Genomic DNA, 18,547 nt, shown 5'->3' on the forward strand with positions numbered 1-18,547 from the left:
TTATAGGCAGACTCTTAAAGTCAAACCTACAGTATCTTGATCTACATTACCATATCATAGTTGTACAATTCACAAAATCAAACAAAAAGCCACCAAATTTAATATAAATAAGCTTATTGACATAGTGTGAGGAGAGTAAACACGTTGCAAATGTGTGAAATTGCACAAAAAATTGCTCATAGATGAATTGATAACTAGGGGACCAGCGATTAGGGTAAACAATTTATAAGCATGGCAAGGTGAGGTGAAAAGACAATAACAAATTTAAAAGCCACACAAATTTTATGCACCGAAGACTAGAAAGGAAGTTAGAACCATCTTACTCTAAAGGCCCTACCTCATCAGCCGCCACAATAATTAAATTTACCTCCCCCCATAATAATTATGAAATAACAAGGGATCTAAATGGCCAAGTACAAAGGAAACATGACGAAGTAAAAGAGGAACATGAAATAAAATAGGAAGTTAATTACACTTCCCTTCATGGCAACCATGGTCCCATGGTCTTGTCTCACTAAGCCTCAAAATGGTGTTTCAATCTCCTAATGAAGAAATGAGCAAATTGGGAGCAAGAAGTATTCATTTGTAGTACATTAAGATGACCTGTCCCTATAGTTTGGAGGGCAGCAAATAGTACAACAGCCTATACCATAAGTACGATTCCAACTAAAGCAATAAGAGACACCACACTACAAGAGGCATTATTAGGACATTGCCATGTGTTGGTTATATGAGGGAGGTTCAATGCATTGCACATTTGCAAACGGAGCACACAAACGAAGGTGGACACTAGGCTATCGAATGTTTATTTATTGACTACAAAGAGGAGACTGTAGGTATTATGATTTGGAGAGAAGAAAATTATTTGGTAGTATAGAAGTAATTTTTGTTTAGAATGATAGCCCATATGATGATAATAGTAGTGAGATACTACTTGGTAACGCAAGCCACCAAGATAGCAGCTCTGTGGCTTGCCAAAGAGGAAGAATTTTGTAGGACCAAGCCCCAAAGATGTCATCGATGAGATCCAACTGCACAAAACAAAAAGTGTTGCTGCATTTTTTCTTGCAAACACTGTCACAATCAGCCCTTCAAGCATTAAATATGCATGACACATCAAAACTTGATCCATAGCCCACCCAAAAGTTGGAGGCATGTTGGAGGCTTTGATATCAATTAGAAGTAAAGAGAGACGAGAGGGTTGGAATCAAGATGTAAGATACATGCTTTATACACCAACCATCAAAACACACGAAGAGACTTTCCTTACAAGGGCAAGCCCTAAAACTTCAAGCTTAAATTTGACAATCCTATATTAACATACCATTTTAATTGTACCCTTTGGCCAAATGAGGGACTACCCCAAGGCAGGCCATTGGATTCACCACGCCATAAAGTTATAGGTGTCATACCAAAATTTGACTTGATCAACAATTAAGATAAATTCTCTCTTTGTGGGAGGGCCAGTTGCAATCCAATACGAAGTCATCTCCTTTATCTATTTGATACTTCATGTGATTATGCTAGCATGTATGCAGTGCTCCTTGTGCCTTTAGAAGAAGTATGACAAGGCATGCAAGAAGAGCTTAGATCACACCAAAATCTACCTGTGAGACACATCTTTGTCCACCACCTTGCCTCCAACTATTCTGACACGTCGTGTAGAAATCCATGGGCAATCATACTAGTAGGCCTCCGATATGCTACTAGCCGGAGATATATACAAAATTAGTGCATGGTCGCATTCCACACAAATACTTCTACCATTCAAAAGATTGGTGAAAGGAGAGTTGAACACTGAGGAGTTTGAACCGGTTATGCAACCACTAGAACCACCATTAGAGATAGCAAGTCCACCATTAGAGGTAGCAAGTCCACCAACAATAGCTTCAGATGTCCAGCAAGAGATGCTATTGATATTGATGCTACAAATGCAACAAATGGACTTGATGATGCAGCAAAATTCTTTCAGAAGGATTCATCCAATGTCATTTTCACTTCTTTTTTGTGCCCTACTTGTATAACTTAAGTATTTAAATCTTGTGCCAATGAGCTAGGTCATGCCCAAGGCCACAGAGAGCACAAGCTCCTTTTGGCTCACAAGGGAAGCAAGAACAGAAGCACATAGCCCAAGCAATGGGAGTGATGCACTCATGAAGGAATAGAGAAATGGCACCATTTGGCTAGTAAGCACAAGAACCACAAGAGCACGAGGAAAGAGTGAAGGACTAGGAGCATTCTTAAGCAATTACAATGAAACACCTTGGCCTCGTCCGAACAAAATAGCTAACCAATATGTCCCAAAAAAGTTCAACTTTGAGGTATAACAATGAAATGGATCCTTTAGCATTATTGACTTAGGTAAGCTAGTTCACAAGCTAAAGGACGGAATGACTAATGTCTATAAGCATTGATGCACCACAAAGGGAAGGAGCTACTTGGCACCACAAGTTGAGGTCGGATCCCATCAACACTCTATATTACTTTGAAATGTAGCAAGGTCAAACCAAGTTAGTCAAATTCGCTTCACCCAAGGGGTTGTTCATTCTTAAAGAGATCAAGTCTTCAAGTTCCTTACATGGGCTCAAAAATGATATCCTATGGTAGGTTTGGTTTCAACCCTTAGCACAATGAATATATACTAAAGAAAAACTTTGAGTTGATGCACAACACTTACGGATGCAAGTACCACAATAAGGATGAACAAAAACTTTGAGTTACGGATGCAAGTACCACAATAAGGATAAACAAAAACTTTGAGTTGATGCACAAAGCTTACGGATGCAAGTACCACAATAAGGACTTCACATGTCTAGGCATTATAATCAAACAATATGAAATAGAAGCAGCAGCAGCCAAAGTCATCTAAAAATAGACATTGCGGGAGTAGAAGAGGCACACATGGGGCCCTATGTTATCACTTTTGCAAGGTGGGGTATAACAAGAGGAAATTGCCTAACGTACATCCCCCATACACCCCAAAAATAGCTCCATAAGTGGCTCGGTCACTTCTTTGATTTACATAGAGTTCTATTGCACCATCATCGAGGCTACAACATATCATCATATTCACTACAAGGAGTTCAAAATGATCAGCAAGCTATAGGTTTGTCTCTCTCCTATACGATTGGTAGCAGCCACTTATTCAAATAGAAGATGCATACGAAAAACTAACCATTCCTCTCCTTCCAAACAACACCATTCTTCTAAAAGAGGTGATCAATTTTTCTAGTATAGAATGTTACCTCTCCTTCCACCCTTGGCTAACAATCTCACCCTCTAGGTTCTCCCCTAACTGTTGGCTTAATCACTGGCAACCACCGCCTACCATACCTGTCACCAAGATTCACAATCTAGAACACTAATCCATGAATGCCCATGGGTCAAGCCCTCTACCAAGATATTGCCTCATCCCTATAGCCTTGCTCTTTAGGGGTTTTTTGCAACCCTTGCTAGCAACCTATGCTTAGTCAAGGATGTGATGATCAGCCACATGAGGCAGCCTTTGAACCAGAACAAGGCATGCCATAGAGCTCATAATTCTATAAAGTTTGGGGTCACACCCAAGTCTTTGCAGGCCGAGGAGGAGGGGTAGTTGTACAGTATCATTTCTTTTTACTTCTTTGATCTTTTCTATGGTTATGTTAGCAATCTAGTAGAAGAAGTATGACATGAGCATGCATATGGAAAGTACACCCATGCTCATGGAAAGTACTGCTTGTTACACGATCATACACTGCGATCCTTGCACGCACCTAATGGTTCGTGCTCAAGCTAAGCACGTTACAATCTAGCACCACTACAGCCGGGAGCAGATCTATAGCAGATAACGATACTTACATGGTGTATATCTTCAATAAGGCACATCAGGTAGATAGTACAATAACTACATTGCTATAACTGATTGGCATCGGTTCAAAAATCGACAAAGAGGATGTTGTGAGCCTCAAATATATTTAAGTGAGGTGTGGCCTTTGGATACAGTTCTACATCAAAGCGCACAGTCTTTGGGGATTGCTTCCCCCACTTCAAAACCTCTAGATGAATAGAACTAAAGATTGCACTAGATCATCTATCATTTACATTAGGTCAACACGAAACAAGGCAATGAAGATTAAGACGCATTGGCAGGTCTTCTTTTTTCCTTTCCCTCTTCTCTTAAAACCATGTCTTCTTGAATGCAAAGTAAACCAAACGCATATAAACAAACCAATATCTTGTAAGTAATAGGTTTGCATGTCTCTCACTATTCAAACATTGAAATTATCAAGAAAAGACCACAAAACAAGGGGTTGAGCATCTTACTACATAAAAGAATCCAATCTCTTTGCATGCGCAATCAAGTAGTCTCACTACTTTTGCTACATCTTCATGTTCACCCAAATTGGGATCACTGTTTTTCTCCACCAACGGACCTATGTCTACAAAAGGGAATTCAAAACATTTCTATGTGAGTTTTTTGTTTGCTCATGATAATTGGTTTGCAAAAGCAAAGAAGGACATGTTCAAGCTGTAAAACTTCAAAATCCTCTTTCAATTGGAAGTACCATGACAAATATGATCTAGTTCTTGGAATTAAGCAATGAATGCCATTGATTCTAAGCTTTACAAAAAAATTATAGATAAAAGTATCATATGGGATTGAGTTGTTCAAATCTATTGGGAATCATGAGCCTCTATTGACAGTTCTAAGAACTTACCAAGATGAAAGCAAAAGCACAAGTCTCCCTCTACTGTGTTCTCTATATGGCAAAGCAGTGGGGGGCAAGATTCTTAGGTCCCTCTCCTCCATAACTATCCTTGGTAGAGCACTTGGCTAAGAGATCACAAGGAGATAAGTGACAACAAAAATAATAAGTGTTAGGCTCCCCTCTAGCCATAAACCTAGAGTTTGCCAAGTCCTCTCCGAGCAAAAGGTGTTCCTGTATCACCATGGCACACCCTAAAAGGGTGCTACAGTTGTGTTTTTTTATCTAGCATCGGTGGAGCACCATTATGTTGTTCCCCTCCTTCTCTAACACTGTCATTGATAAAACATCATACTATACATTTCAATCCAAGAACCCCATTCCTTTCGATTCATACAACCCCAAATGCACCCACATACAATCCACCCTATTGCATTGCATGCTAACAAAATGAACTTATCGTACCAACCCGAAGCACTAACAGATGATTAGCTTTGCTAAAATCCATAACCCAAATTACTTCCCCACATTTCCATGCGCTTGTGCTTCTTTTACACGAACTATATGTAGTTCTCAATAGGGATGTTATGCTCTAGCCAAGATAGCATGACCTTAGAAAGATCGGTGGGCATTTTTCCTTAGATGACCGACTTTTGTAATATTTTATGTGCGTAAATAAAATGGTCAAGGGAAGTAACTGCCAAGGTCCTAGGTGAGGGTGTATTGGCATCGACTAGGTGGTTCTGAGTGCTCAAGCCTAGGTGCACCTAAATGTGTGAGAATGCCAAGGGGCAAATGTTTTAATTGTGCCCCAAGACAGGGGTAAATGGTGTACCAAGCTAAAGGTCTAAAATGATGACATGTGACAGGAGGGAACCATCTAGGGAATTGTGGGCTTGTGGATAGGCATGAAGGAATGTAATTACGTATCTTTCTGTGCATGCAATCCAAGAGAGAGGCTGGAGGAAAAATACGATGTCATCACCTGTGATTGCCCCTGATTCGACGAAAGGAACAGATATTAGTAAATAGTGTATCAATTGGTATCAGAGCATCAGGTTGGACGAGGGGATTGCGTATGAAGGAAGCGCAGGCGCGGGATATGCGACGATGGAAATCAGCGTGGCTGACTGGCTCGACGAGGTACGGCGAGGAGCACAGGGCATGTATCAACCTACCGTAGCTGCACAGCCGCAGGCTTGTAGTGGTATTACGCAAAGGAGTTCGAGACTTCCGCGCAGGATCATGATGCAAAAGCCGTTGTGACGATTTGGGCAAACGTAGCAAGCGGCGCACCGTGGGCAGATCATGGCATAGCTCAGTTTTGGACTATCGCTGGGAATACGTAAGACGGCTGGCTACGTGGTGGCTGGACGGCGATACGTGGCTGATTGCCTTAACGAAGGGATCGGGTACCGGTTCGGTCGACGGGACTAGAAGCAAGGCTTTAGCGCAAGATTCTTTTGATATCATACGCAGGGCGTGTGACGACGTGTGCTATTTGTGGTCACGTAGATAGCCCGTGGGCTGAGGCGGATTCTGAAACAGAGAGCAGGATAGAGAAGACCAAGATGATTCTGAAAGAATGGAGGCAGAGGGACAAGATTCCAGGGTAAATCCTGGTGAATCTAGAGCACGATCTACGCAAGAAATGTCCCATCACACAACACCTACTCTGGTGGGTAGGATTTCTGTATTAGAAGATGCCTTACAACAGATCATGAACCAGCAGCTTCAAGTGAACGCTGGTCAAAATGAAATTAGAGAGATGGTGCAAGCCTTGTCGACTAGACCATCTAGAAATGAAAAGGACAAAGCTCCAGCAGAGCCAGAGCACAGTATACACTCATCAGAACGTGCGAAGGTCAAGGTACCTAATATTGCCAACTATAGACCGAAAAAGTACGCTGGTCGGATGATCGATAGTAGTTCTGATGTGATCGAGGTTTGGTTACACAAGTAGGAAGAAGCCTTCGCCATTTGTGAAATCAAATCTGATCTAAAGAAAATCCGCGAGACCACTCACCTGTTTATTGAGGCAGCGGATAGGTGGTGGATAAAGCAACAGAAAGATCAAGTTGCCCCTACCACCTGGGAAGGGTTTAAGGCTGAATTTAAGAAACACTTTCTTCCACCTGACGAAGAGTCCCGAGCTTGGGATGCTTACAGAAACCTTCGCCAGAGGAATTTGTCGGTGGCAGAGTACACTGACAAGTTCAGGGAATGTGTTATGAAAATAACAGACCCTCTCCCTATGTCGGTTCAGTTGAAAGACTATATCTATGGACTAAACGACAAGATTAAAATGGAAGTTCGGGCTAAATATGTGACTACATTAGATGAATCTATTGCAATAGCCCTGAACTATGAGGATGCCAGAGGCAAACCTAGTGGGTTTGTGCAGGCAGGGACTTAGCATGAGCACCCGAGAAAAGGGGGATTTCAGAGGAAATGGACTTCAAAGACAAGTGTCTCGCAGCCAAGTGGCCAAACCAAGCAGGTGAAGCCGGTTGAGGGACAAGCAAAGACAAGTACCACCATTGGGGTGAAAAGAAAAGTAACTCCAATGGCAGCCCGGGCTTGGTCAAAGTCCTCGTTGACCCCTGAGCAAAAAGAAAAAGCTAGAAAAGAAGGATTGTGCTTCAGCTGCCTTCAGCGACATCAGTGGAAAGATTGTTCACCAAACAAAGACCGTCGCACGGCCAATATGATAATATCTGAATGCGATGCAGAAATGCAGGAGAGTCCCAATGCGGAACATATGCAGATGCAATTGGCGGGACCTTCTCAGAGGTTAGTACCTGTGTTGTTAAGTATGTCTGTTACTAAGTTAGTAAGCGGTGCACCCGATAATATCCTTTCAAAGCCCGTAGCAACGGGGTATACGGTTTTCCGATGAGCCCGAGTTGATTAAAATGAAAGGGCAAGTAGCCAATCATGATGTGATTGTGTTGTTTGACTCAGCGTCAACGCATAATGTAATTAAATCGAAGCTTATTAAGAGGCTCAAGTTGAAAACTAGTCTGTCTAATTATGCTTATAAGTCAGGATGGCGGACGGAAGTTCAACTAAAATATGGGACAAGAGGGTTACCCAGTTGGAACTTCGAATACAGGACTATGTTGAGAAGCTGGACTTTGAGTTGACCAGGCTTGCTCACGCAGATATAGCCCTAGGCATGGCTTGGCATTTTCGGAAAAATCGAGCCATTAATTGGAAAGAGCATATTTACCAGTTCAAGATGAACGGGGTAGGATATGTTTTGCGAGGTGAAAAGGATTTACCTCGAGGACCATTGATCTCAGCCATGGAAATTCGGAAGACTCCGAAAGAGTTTCTGTGTCTGTGTATAGCATCAGTAGAGTCGATTGATGATGCATCGGCTAGCACTGAGGCTACCCAAGCTGGGAAAATGGCCGAGTTGACTAAGGAGATATCAGAGAAGTTCTCTGATTGTTTTAGGGATGAGTTACCTTATGGGTTACCTCCAGAGCAGAATGTTCAGCATAAAATTGAGCTTATCCCGGGGGCAGAACCTGCAAATAGACCTCCCTATAGATTAAGCTTTACAGAAGAAGCTGAGCTGCGAAGACAACTGGAAGAATACCTCAAGCTGGGGCAGATTCAACCCAGTTTTTCACCTTTTGCTTCACCAGTGATATTAAAGAAGAAGAAAGATGATACTTTTCATCTCTGTATAGATTACAGAGCATTGAATAATATCACTATTAAGCACAGGTATCTGATGGCTCGGATCGATGATTTGCTAGAGACATTACATGGGACCGTAATTTTCAGTAAGATAGATCTTAAGTGTGGCTACCATCAGATCCGTATTAGAGCCGAGGATGTGCATAAAACCGCTTTTAGAAGCAGGTTTGGTCATTATGAGTTTTTGGTAATGCCCTTTGGACTTACCAATGCTCCAGCTACATTCGTCATGCTTATGAATGATTTACTACGTCCATATTTGTAGTACATTTTCTTGAAAATATTCTGGTATTCAGTAAAAGTATTACTGAGCATCACGAACACTTAAGAATAGTGTTCAGTACTTTGAGGAAAGCCAGTCTTTATGTAAATAAAAAGAAACTATACTGTGTATGGTAAGACTTGAATATTTAGGATTCATAATTACTCCAAGGGGGTAGAAATGGATCCAAAGAAAGTGGCTGCGTTACTGGCTTGGCCAATCCCTCAGAGCTTGACCGCTTTGCGATCATTCTTGGGATTTGTCCAATTTTATCGAAGGCATATCAAAGGATATTCCGAAATAGTATCGCCATTGACTGATTTGACCTCAGATAAAGTACCTTTTATATGGGGACAGATTCAAGAGGAAAGTTTTAACACCATAAAACAAGCTGTGGTCACCGGACCGGTGTTAAAAATAGTTGATCCCCATTGTTCCTGGAAACCGATGCAAGTGGCATTGCGGTAGGAGCAGTTCTCCTCCAAGAGGGAAGGCCAGTAGCCTTTGAAAGCAAGAAGCTTTCTCCTTCTCAACGAAATTGGCCAACTCATGAATTAGAGTTGTATGCTGTTGTCCATGCTTTGAAAACATGGAGACATTATTTGTATGGATCAGAGTTTTATGTGGATGTTGATCATGATACTCTGAAATATTTTTGTAAACAACCTGACTTGAGAGGCCGCCAAGCTAGGTGGGTAGAACTCATGCAGGAATTTAATTTGACGATTCGGTACCGAAGAGGGAAGGATAATAAAGTTACTGATGCGTTGTCATGCATTATGCATAACATGAGCTTCATGGTGTTAGAGAGTGCTCTAATGGCCGAGAGTAGAGAAACTCAAAAGGTGGACGAGTTTGTCCAGAGCCTATGGCCTAAGGCTCATATGTTAAAACCCGGGGAAAAGGATGACCTGGCATCCAAAAAAGGCCAAACTTATGCAAGATATGCCATAAGGGATGGTATGCTGAAAAGAAATGGCAAGGTAGTAGTACCTAATCAGAATGATCTCAGGCAAAGAGTCATTCGACAATGCCATGATAGCCCATGTGCGGGACATCCAGGAGTCGAGAAGACATATGATCTCGTGAAGCGAGATTTCTTTTGGCCAAAGATGAAAAAGCATATTCATGAATATGTGACACGTTTTTCGTGTCAGGTAAGTAAGGCAGAACGGGTGAAGCCACCCAGACTTTTATAGCCCTTGGAGATACCACTAAGTAAGTGGGAGAGCATTTCCATGGACTTTATTATAGGGCTGCCTACGACACAAGGTGGATATGATTCTATCCTTGTGGTGGTTGATCGTCTTACCAAGATAGAATCATATCCACCTTGTGTCGTAGGCAGCCCTACAATAGAATCATATCAGTGCCCCGCAAGTGGCGGATTTGTTTATTAGACATATATTTCGTCTGCATGGATTACCCAAATCCATAGTGTCAGACAGAGATGTCAAATTTACCGGTCATTTTTGGACTGCGGTATTTGAAACACTAAGAACTGAGTTGGGAATGAGTAGTGGGGATCATCCAGAAACGGCTGGTCAAACAGAAAGAATCAACCAAATTTTAGAGGATATGCTTAGAGCATATGTGTCATTGAGACAACATACATGGGACAAGTAGTTGCCATTGTTAGAGTTTGTCTACAATGATAGAAAACATTCCTCTACAGGGTTCAGTCCGTTTGAATTGAACTATGGTTATAGGCCAGCGAACCCAACTATAGTTGGAATACCTCAGAAAGTGCCTAGTGCTGCGAACTTTGTGGTTCAGATGCGGGAGATGCTAACACTTGCGAGAGCTAACATCCGCCAAGCTATGGATAGAGCTAAGGCGTATGCAAATGAAAACCGATCCGCTAGAGAATTTAAGGAAGGAGAAAAAGTTTTTCTCAGAGTTCCTTTGCACTCTAAGTCTTTGACTGCAGGAGAGTGTGCTAAGTTATCACCTCGATATTGTGGGCCATGGTTTCTAAAAAGAATAGGCAAGGTAGCCTATAAATTAGAATTACCACAGGGGTGTAAGGTGCACCCAGTGTTTCATGTTTCTCGTTTGAAGAAATTTTTGCATACAGGTGACTCACTAATCGAAGGTGTTGTTTTGTTTCAGGAGATAGAGGATAATGCAAGACGCAAACCAACAGGAATCCTGGACCGAGAAACAATGCAAGTGCGCAATCGGAAGATACCCACGGTGTTGGTTGCATGGCATGGTCTACCTCTATCAGAAGCTACCTGGGAATCCGTATACCAGTTACGGAGAGTATTCCCAGATTTCATCATCGAGGACGCTGATGCTTGAAAAGGGAAGGAATGTTATGCTCTAGCCGAGATAGCATGACCTCGGAAAGATCAGTGGGCATTTTCCCTTAGATGACCGACTTTTGTAATATTTTATGTGCGTAAATAAAATGGTCAAGGGAAGTAACTGCCAAGGTCCTAGGTGAGGGTGTATTGGCATCAACTAGGTGGTTCTAAGTGCTCAAGCCTAGGTGCACCTAAATGTGTGAGAATGCCAAGGGGCAAATGTTTTAATTGTGCCCCAAGAGAGGGGTGAATAATGTACCAAGCTAAAGGTCTAAAATGATGACATGTGGCAGGAGGGAACCATCTAGGGAATTGTGGGCTTGTGGATAGGCATGTAATTGCAGGTTCTATCTTAAAGATGGTGTATATTCTGGTATGGGCTATTTCTGCATATTTTCTTCATTTTCCTGTAAGTTTTCAGCAACCACCTCGGTAGTTTGCTGTTTTAAGAGGAGGTTACGTCACAGGGACGTGAAAAGTGATATAAAGTTTAATGTAACTCAACTCGGGGTTAACCGTGGTTAAGTTTAGTAATGGTTTGGCCGTGAGGGACTGGCTAGAGGAATTGCAGACTTCCTAGAAGTCCCAAGGGGCAATTTCTAAGTGCACCCACTAGGTCCTAGGGGCAAGGCATAGACATTTAAGAGGGGTTATAAAGTTAGGCCCAAGGACAACCAATGTTGTCCTTAGTATGGTGGTTGGGACTTTAATGAAGGGCCAAGTGGCATGCATGCAAATGCATGTGCTTCCCCCAACCCACATCTCTCCCCCTCACCCTCCTAAACCATCCTTAGTTGGCATAAGTTCTTGGAGCTATTTTCGTTGCTTGTTCTTGCTCTCCCAGCTGGTTTTATGCTGCTCTGGCACCTGCATGTTGTTGCTCTGACGCTTGCTCAAGATCTTGCACACAACCACAATGTTGTATGGTTTGGCACGATTTTCAAGGCAAACAAGGCTGCTATAAGACTGCCGTACAGGTTGTAGGGACAGTCTGTACAACTGTACGCACACTTTGGCACGAGATTCGAGGATGGCACACTCCTCGAGGAGGCCCTAGCGAGGAATTCGAGGCAGACACGTTTCCGAGGAGGCTTTTCTGGCACAAATCTTGAAGCAGGGACTTCGGGGTATTTTGAAGTTATCTGCAGTGTATTTCTTGTGTTTGGAGTCCTTTCTGGTCCCCCACAGGCTTAAGTAAGCACTCAAAAGCAAAGGGTGTGCCTAGCGAAAGGCCAAAGGGCCAGTGTGTTGTGTGTGAAAGCCTTGAGGCTGCTTTGAGCACAGTTTGCTAGTGGCTTGGATGTTTGGATTCCTTTCAGTTGGATTAAGTTAGAAGTGGATGCCTAAGATTGCCTTGCCATTTGGATTCTAGTGGTGCACTGTGGAATAGATGCCCAAAAATAGTTAGAGGATTTGCAGAGAGGAACAGTGCAGGGGTGAGCCCCTGGTGTAAAGCATTTTCATTCAAAAGCATTAAAAAAATACCGAAAGGGGCGCCAAGGCATTTGGGGCCAGTGGGTGTATTGTGCATTGTTTTCACTGAGCAGGGGCATTCTAACCTCCCCATTGTTGTTGTTGAAGTTTATTTCTAAGTATTGTTAAGTGGTTGAAGTGATTGAAGCTTGTATTGTGGCAATTTATGAGGTTTATGACTGAGTAGACGAGGACTACTACCCTTTAGATTCTTGAAGGCCGGTTACACGTGTCCCATCAGAACACGGTAGGATTGCTTCAGCCCTTACCAATCCCTGAAGGTCCTTTCCAAGACATCACGATGGATTTTGTGGGACCCCTTCCCGCATCTGCAGGTACGTGAAATACTCAATGTCTAACCATTGTTGATTGGTTTAGTAAATTTTGTATGCTTATTCCGTGCAAGCAGACAGCCAGTGCAGAAGACGTAGCCCGCTTATTTATTAGATATTGATACCCGATTGGAGGATTTCCACCGACCCTTACCACGGACAAAGATTTCAAATTCACCTCACACTTATGGAGGCTCTGTTCGAAAACTTTGGTACCAAGCTCTAGATGTCCAACGCTTTTCATCCGCAAACCAATCAGAAGTAGACAATAAATTGGCTTTTAATATACTAAAATTGTATTGTCATGATTCGCAATCCAAGTGGGAGCAGTTCCTCCCATTAGTACATGCCATATTGAACGATACCTACTATTCAAGTATTGGGCGTACCCCATATGGAGCTACTTTCGGGAGAAGGTCCTCTTCACTCCTCACCAGGATGATATCACCGCCTCTCAAAGCCAACAAAACTACAGAATCCATGGCCGAGATCACAAAGTCAGTTAAATACCGCCTCGCCAAAGCTCATGCAACATACATGCGCCAAGCCAATAAGTCTCGACGAGATGTCTATTATAAAGAGGGTGGTTGGGTTTATTTGAGGATTATAAAGCAAAGGCTAAAACAGGTGGGCAAGCGATGCCCTAAGTTATCCTTCAAAAGTTTCGGACCATTCCCCATCATTAAGAAGATCAACGATGTCTCTATGAAGCTACGGTTACCAAAAAGTTGGATGATGCATAATGTCTTTCAAGTGGCATGGTTGAAGCCATATATTGGGCCACCACTCAACGATATCTTTGATGAGCAGCAGCCTGAGGTGATCGACGAGGTAGAAGTCATTGAGCCAGAGCAAATTCTCCTCCATAAATGGAAGCATGGGTCAGGACGCCGGATTCGCAAATTCGAAGTTTCGAGATCAAGGAACCCATGAAGCGGTGTGGCTAGACGAAAGTTTCTTCCAGGAGTTCCCATAGATATTGGTGGACTACTTGGAGGCCATGCACCTACCGCCAAGTTAAGGAGGAGGGAATGTCACATGCACCCCCGTGCTTAGGTATAAGGTGAGAACTGGCTTCATCGACAAAGTGCAAATAGTTCCTATGATAGGATATATTGTTGTATGCCGTGACCCCATTGTGAGCCCTTGTACACGGACCCAATCTGGTGTCGTCTACATTCTCTCTCTAACCCTACTCCCTCTCTATCTCTTATGGTGCATACGCATACGGGTCGCACAACGGTTTAAAGAAGGTCTTGCTGCGTATTACACAATCTTTCACCATTGCATGTTACAAGATAAGAACAACGAGGACATGCCCCATAAGAGGCACTGTCATTGCAATCTTACAGCCCCAGATAGCATTGTGGTGCCCCATAGAGCAAGCCAAGAAACCACAGAGACAAATTCTGGCATGCTCTAGATGGGACCCATCCATGCTCACTCATAGCCCCATGGCCGACTCTTGACGGAGCACACCCGCCCATCGGGACACCTCACAATACGATGCTCACATGGACAAGACCAACACGGTCGATCAAAGGGAGGCTAATGCAAATTTCAGACATTTTCCAGTGACAATAGGGAGCCCAATGGCCTTAGTTTAGTCACCTCACAATCCTCATTATTGAGATTCAAATCTTGTATTTATTCCATATTCTCTTATCATTGAGGTGCACTAGACACTTCTAATTCCAGTACACGGTGTAACAAGCAAGATACAAATGATACTCTCACACTAAGTATGCCCATTCTGCGTACTTGGTGCAGAAGTGTGGAATATTGTCTATGAAGAAAGAGAGAGATACTAAGAATATGCATGGACAAAGTCACATCATGGTTTGCACTGACATATATGCTATCTGCTGTCTTTATTCTTTATGTTGGGCCTGGCAATCACTATATACCCACTGTAGACAAGACAATTGTTGCTTCCCTCAATGAAGAGGGAAGATATCTAATTCCCACTTTATGGCTGGACTAAGGTTCGGGAGGCTGTTCATGCCTGATGCTAATTGTAGAGGCTAGCAGGAGCCAATCACATGATAAGATAGGACATGTATGGGCTGGGGTTACTGTAAGGACTGTGGCATCTGCTGGGGCTGATAGTGAGGCTCTACTAGTCTGTAGCCTGCACCCTGTCACAGGTTGGACCGACCAGCCTGCTGCCTCAACCTGTCTGCTGCCAACTATATGGTGCCATAATGCAGACTTCAGCAGTCCATACGGCGCTGTATGAATGATGCTGCTGTGCTGGGGGCTGCAGCGCTCTCACCTAGGCAGTGATACCATCAGCCATAGATGTCCCTGACACACAGGATGTGTGAGGATAACATTTCAGTTTTTTGGTTTCATAGATAGGAGGTATTGTACAGACATTAATGAACCTCTCTCTCTCTCTTTCTCTCTCTCTCTCTCTCTCTCTCTCTCTCTCTCTGCCCGTGAGGCCTCCCAAGGACGTTCTTTCTTTCTTTCTCTCTCTTACAGGCTTACTCGAGCATTTACTGTTGTGTGGTTCCCTCAGATTGCTTACCCCTGTCTTCTCTTCTGAAAATGTTACCTCAGATTTCTCTTTGTCTCTGTGTGTGTGTGTGTGTGTGTGTGTGTGTGTGTGAGAGAGAGAGAGAGAGGAGATGGTGGGGGTTCTTCGGCTGTCTTCCAATCCCTCTCTAATTGTTTCTTCTACAATATTTGAGCAACAGTTTAGATCTAGGATTCCAGTTGCAAAGGGTTTTCTTCAAGAAAATTCCTCAGTGCTGCAACATTTGTAGAGAGACGAGCAGGCCCGTTAATAGATATCGATAGACACGAGCTCTGAAGGTTTTGACGTGCTTGCCTGTGCCAAAAGGATTCAGACTTCCTTGGCAGAAAACTACCAAATTGGCCAAGGCAGAAATTGCCCGTGTAGTAGCTCACTCAAACTAGATACCTTGGATGGAAGCGAAATAAAACAAGCACGAAGCAAGCAAATAATATATATATATATATATATTAGAGAGAGAGAGAGAGAGAGAGAGAGAGACCTATAACGGGAATGGAAGTGAATGAAACCATGGCTCAAGATTCATCAATCGGGTCCAGTACTTGAACGCTGTAGGATCTTTCTGCACATGAAATGTGAGAGACGAACTCTTATACAATCAAAGCTGACGTGCTTATTTAAAGGGGACCTCTATCGCTCGTGCAAAAACAGTCCATTTCACTCCTAATGGGGAAAAATTCAACATTTTGACTATTTTTTAAAAATGCGCACGTGCAAAAAGACTCCATAAGTATTAACCAGAGTGATGAGTCCTACACGACTTTAACACCACCACAACATTCAACATTTTCACGGGGACATTCTCTCTTCTGGTGAAAAAAAATCAAGATTTTAAGAGTGGTTACACACCGCCCTATTCCCACTCGACAGTGTGTGCACAAGCTAAATTGAAAAGAGAACACATTTATGTCAAATGGGCTAAGGTGGTAAAGTTTGTGATCTTTGTATTGGTTGGCCCTACTTCAGATCCTACTATTAGCGTGAAAATCGTAATTTTGTGAAATGGGTGAGGTATGACAAGGAGTGGAGGCTGGGCATCATATGGGCATGTGTGCCCACTCAGTTCTCAACACATGGATGCCCTGCCCCTATGCCTTGCCCCTACCTGCCCATCGTTGGGCACTCGATGCGTGAGGGGCCTGGGTGACATTAAAAGGGATCTCTCTCTCTCTCTCTCTCTCTCTCTCTCTCTCTCTCTCTCACACACACACACACACACACTCACTCACAAGCATCTGTGTGTGTAATGCATGTACACACACTTAATCTTTATTTAATGTACCATCAGAAGAGCAACATGACCCATGTTTTGTAGTGAAAGCAAATAATTTTTAAATTTTATAAGACACTGAGTAAAAATCCATTCTTGAAAAAGCATAAAGACAAATCATCTACCTTTGGAATAATTCATGTAGTATATGGCTTTCTCTCAAAGTCGCCCACAAATTAACCAATCGATTAGTTAATTATAAGCATAAAGGACATACTCACAAGGAGTTAGTTAGTAAAGGAATTATCCATACTTTTTATAAGGGGGGCACACTTTGATAGGTGTGAATCGTAGATTCCATTCTTTTACAAGCAACATTAGTACAAAAGTAAAAAAAATCAAAGACTCCTTGCCCTCAACTCTTCAAGACCTATACTAATGGATGAGAGCATTTGGATTACCTGTTTTTGTAGCTGCATAATGGCTCCTAATTACCCTTGAGCTTATTTTTTAATTTGAAATTTGTATAAAAAATTCTTTAAAGCTACAAACAAATTCTAAATCTAGTTGTGCTTAATCTAAATATACAAATACTATGCATATAGGAACTGTTTGAGAAGTATTTCACTATAAATATGATGTATAAAATGTTCACCATTTCAGTGAATTTAAAGGTAAAATATTGAGTCAATAAAATTCATGAGAAGTGGGTGGAACTGCAAAGTGTGTTTCTGAAGCAGCCCCAAGCTTTCAGAATAGCAGCCATGAAGACAACTTGTTACATGGTGTTAAGGTCCCAAAAAGGAAGATGTACCAATTTTTACAAGCCTTTTTAAATGTGATGGATTCAATTCCAAAAACCTAGCAAAGCAAAGAATGGCATAAACAGTGAAAGGAAAAGTGGCTTGTCATGATTAAGAGTTTAGAAAACCTAGAGCATTTAATGTTTTCTTTTGCTTATGAGGCAATGGAAATGATTCTTCATGTCTTTAGATTTTGCAATGAGAGCATATCATAATGTGACGAAAGCTCCCATGTCAGACATTTACACCAAGGACATTGGAAATATATGAAATTTTTTCATAATGGTTTTGTTCCAACGAACCTCAATTGTTCTTTCCTATTGGGATTTATTCTTTGTGCAATTATTAATAAGAGTACATGTATTATGCCTTAATAATAGCATATTGAATACCCAAAAATTGAAAGTGGGTCACTTTGACCATGCATTAAAAGACATGGATGCTTATTCATATTTATTTTGAACTTTAGCTTTTGCCTATTTCATATATGTCTAGATGGGCCTCAAGTGCACTTAAGATGAGATTTTAATCTCTCTCTCTCTCTCTCTCTCTCTCTCTCTCTCTCTCTCTCTCTCTCTCTCTCTCTCTCTCTCTCTCTCTCAAACTCCTCTTGCATTCTTTATCTTACCAAATTAGCAACAATTTATCATCTAGTCTTTCTATCATCATAAAGGGCTTGTATGAGTGGTTTCCATAGGGGATATTAGCTCATAATAGACTACTGGTTCCCTTTCTGCAGTGGGGAGGCATCCTCTCATCTGATTCCTCATCAAAAGTGTGTTTTTGAAATTGATGATTCCCTTCATGCATAGAAGACTACATGGAGGGATGTCCTCTCATCCTCCTTGTCTAAATCCCCTTTGAAATCTAATATGAAGTACCTCCTTGCCTTTCCAATCAATGTGAGGATGTAACTCCTTCCAACATGTTAGTACCTCAATAGATAAGGGAAGAAGTAATCCAAGATGTCCTTCCTCCCAAAGAAGGACCTACATTCCAGAAGGTCTCTCTCCAAACTTTTCTTGCATCTTTATTTTACAAAGCTAGCAACAATTTATCATCCAGTCTTTCTTTCACAAAGGGCATGTATGAGTGGCTTCCATGGGGAAGAAGTGAGTTCTTGGGGAGTTATTAGCTCATCCTAGACTAATGGTTCCCTTTGTGTATGGGAAACTAATCATTGAGGGATAGGGGAGGCATCCCCTCATCCTAGTCCT

General features: G+C 42.2%; 1 protein-coding gene across 1 annotated transcript in view; it reads right to left on the reverse strand.

The window, feature by feature from the left end:
• The window catches only part of LOC147901264 (2-oxoglutarate (2OG) and Fe(II)-dependent oxygenase superfamily protein), an 86,184-nt gene extending 70,224 nt beyond the window's left edge, over positions 1-15,960 (reverse strand). Inside the window, exons 1-2 of the mRNA XM_087375779.1 lie at positions 15,799-15,960; positions 4,306-4,421 (exon numbers count right to left, since the gene is read on the reverse strand). Of these exons, the coding sequence (XP_087231905.1) occupies positions 4,306-4,421; positions 15,799-15,829 (147 nt within the window). The 5' untranslated portion in view covers positions 15,830-15,960. The remainder of the gene's footprint in view (positions 1-4,305; positions 4,422-15,798) is intronic.
• Between the last annotated feature and the right edge of the window lie 2,587 nt (positions 15,961-18,547).

Source organism: Dipteris shenzhenensis, chromosome 6 (assembly GCF_047967505.1).
Source record: "Dipteris shenzhenensis isolate YYH24624 ecotype China chromosome 6, Dip_SZ_1.0, whole genome shotgun sequence".
NCBI lineage: Eukaryota > Viridiplantae > Streptophyta > Polypodiopsida > Gleicheniales > Dipteridaceae > Dipteris > Dipteris shenzhenensis.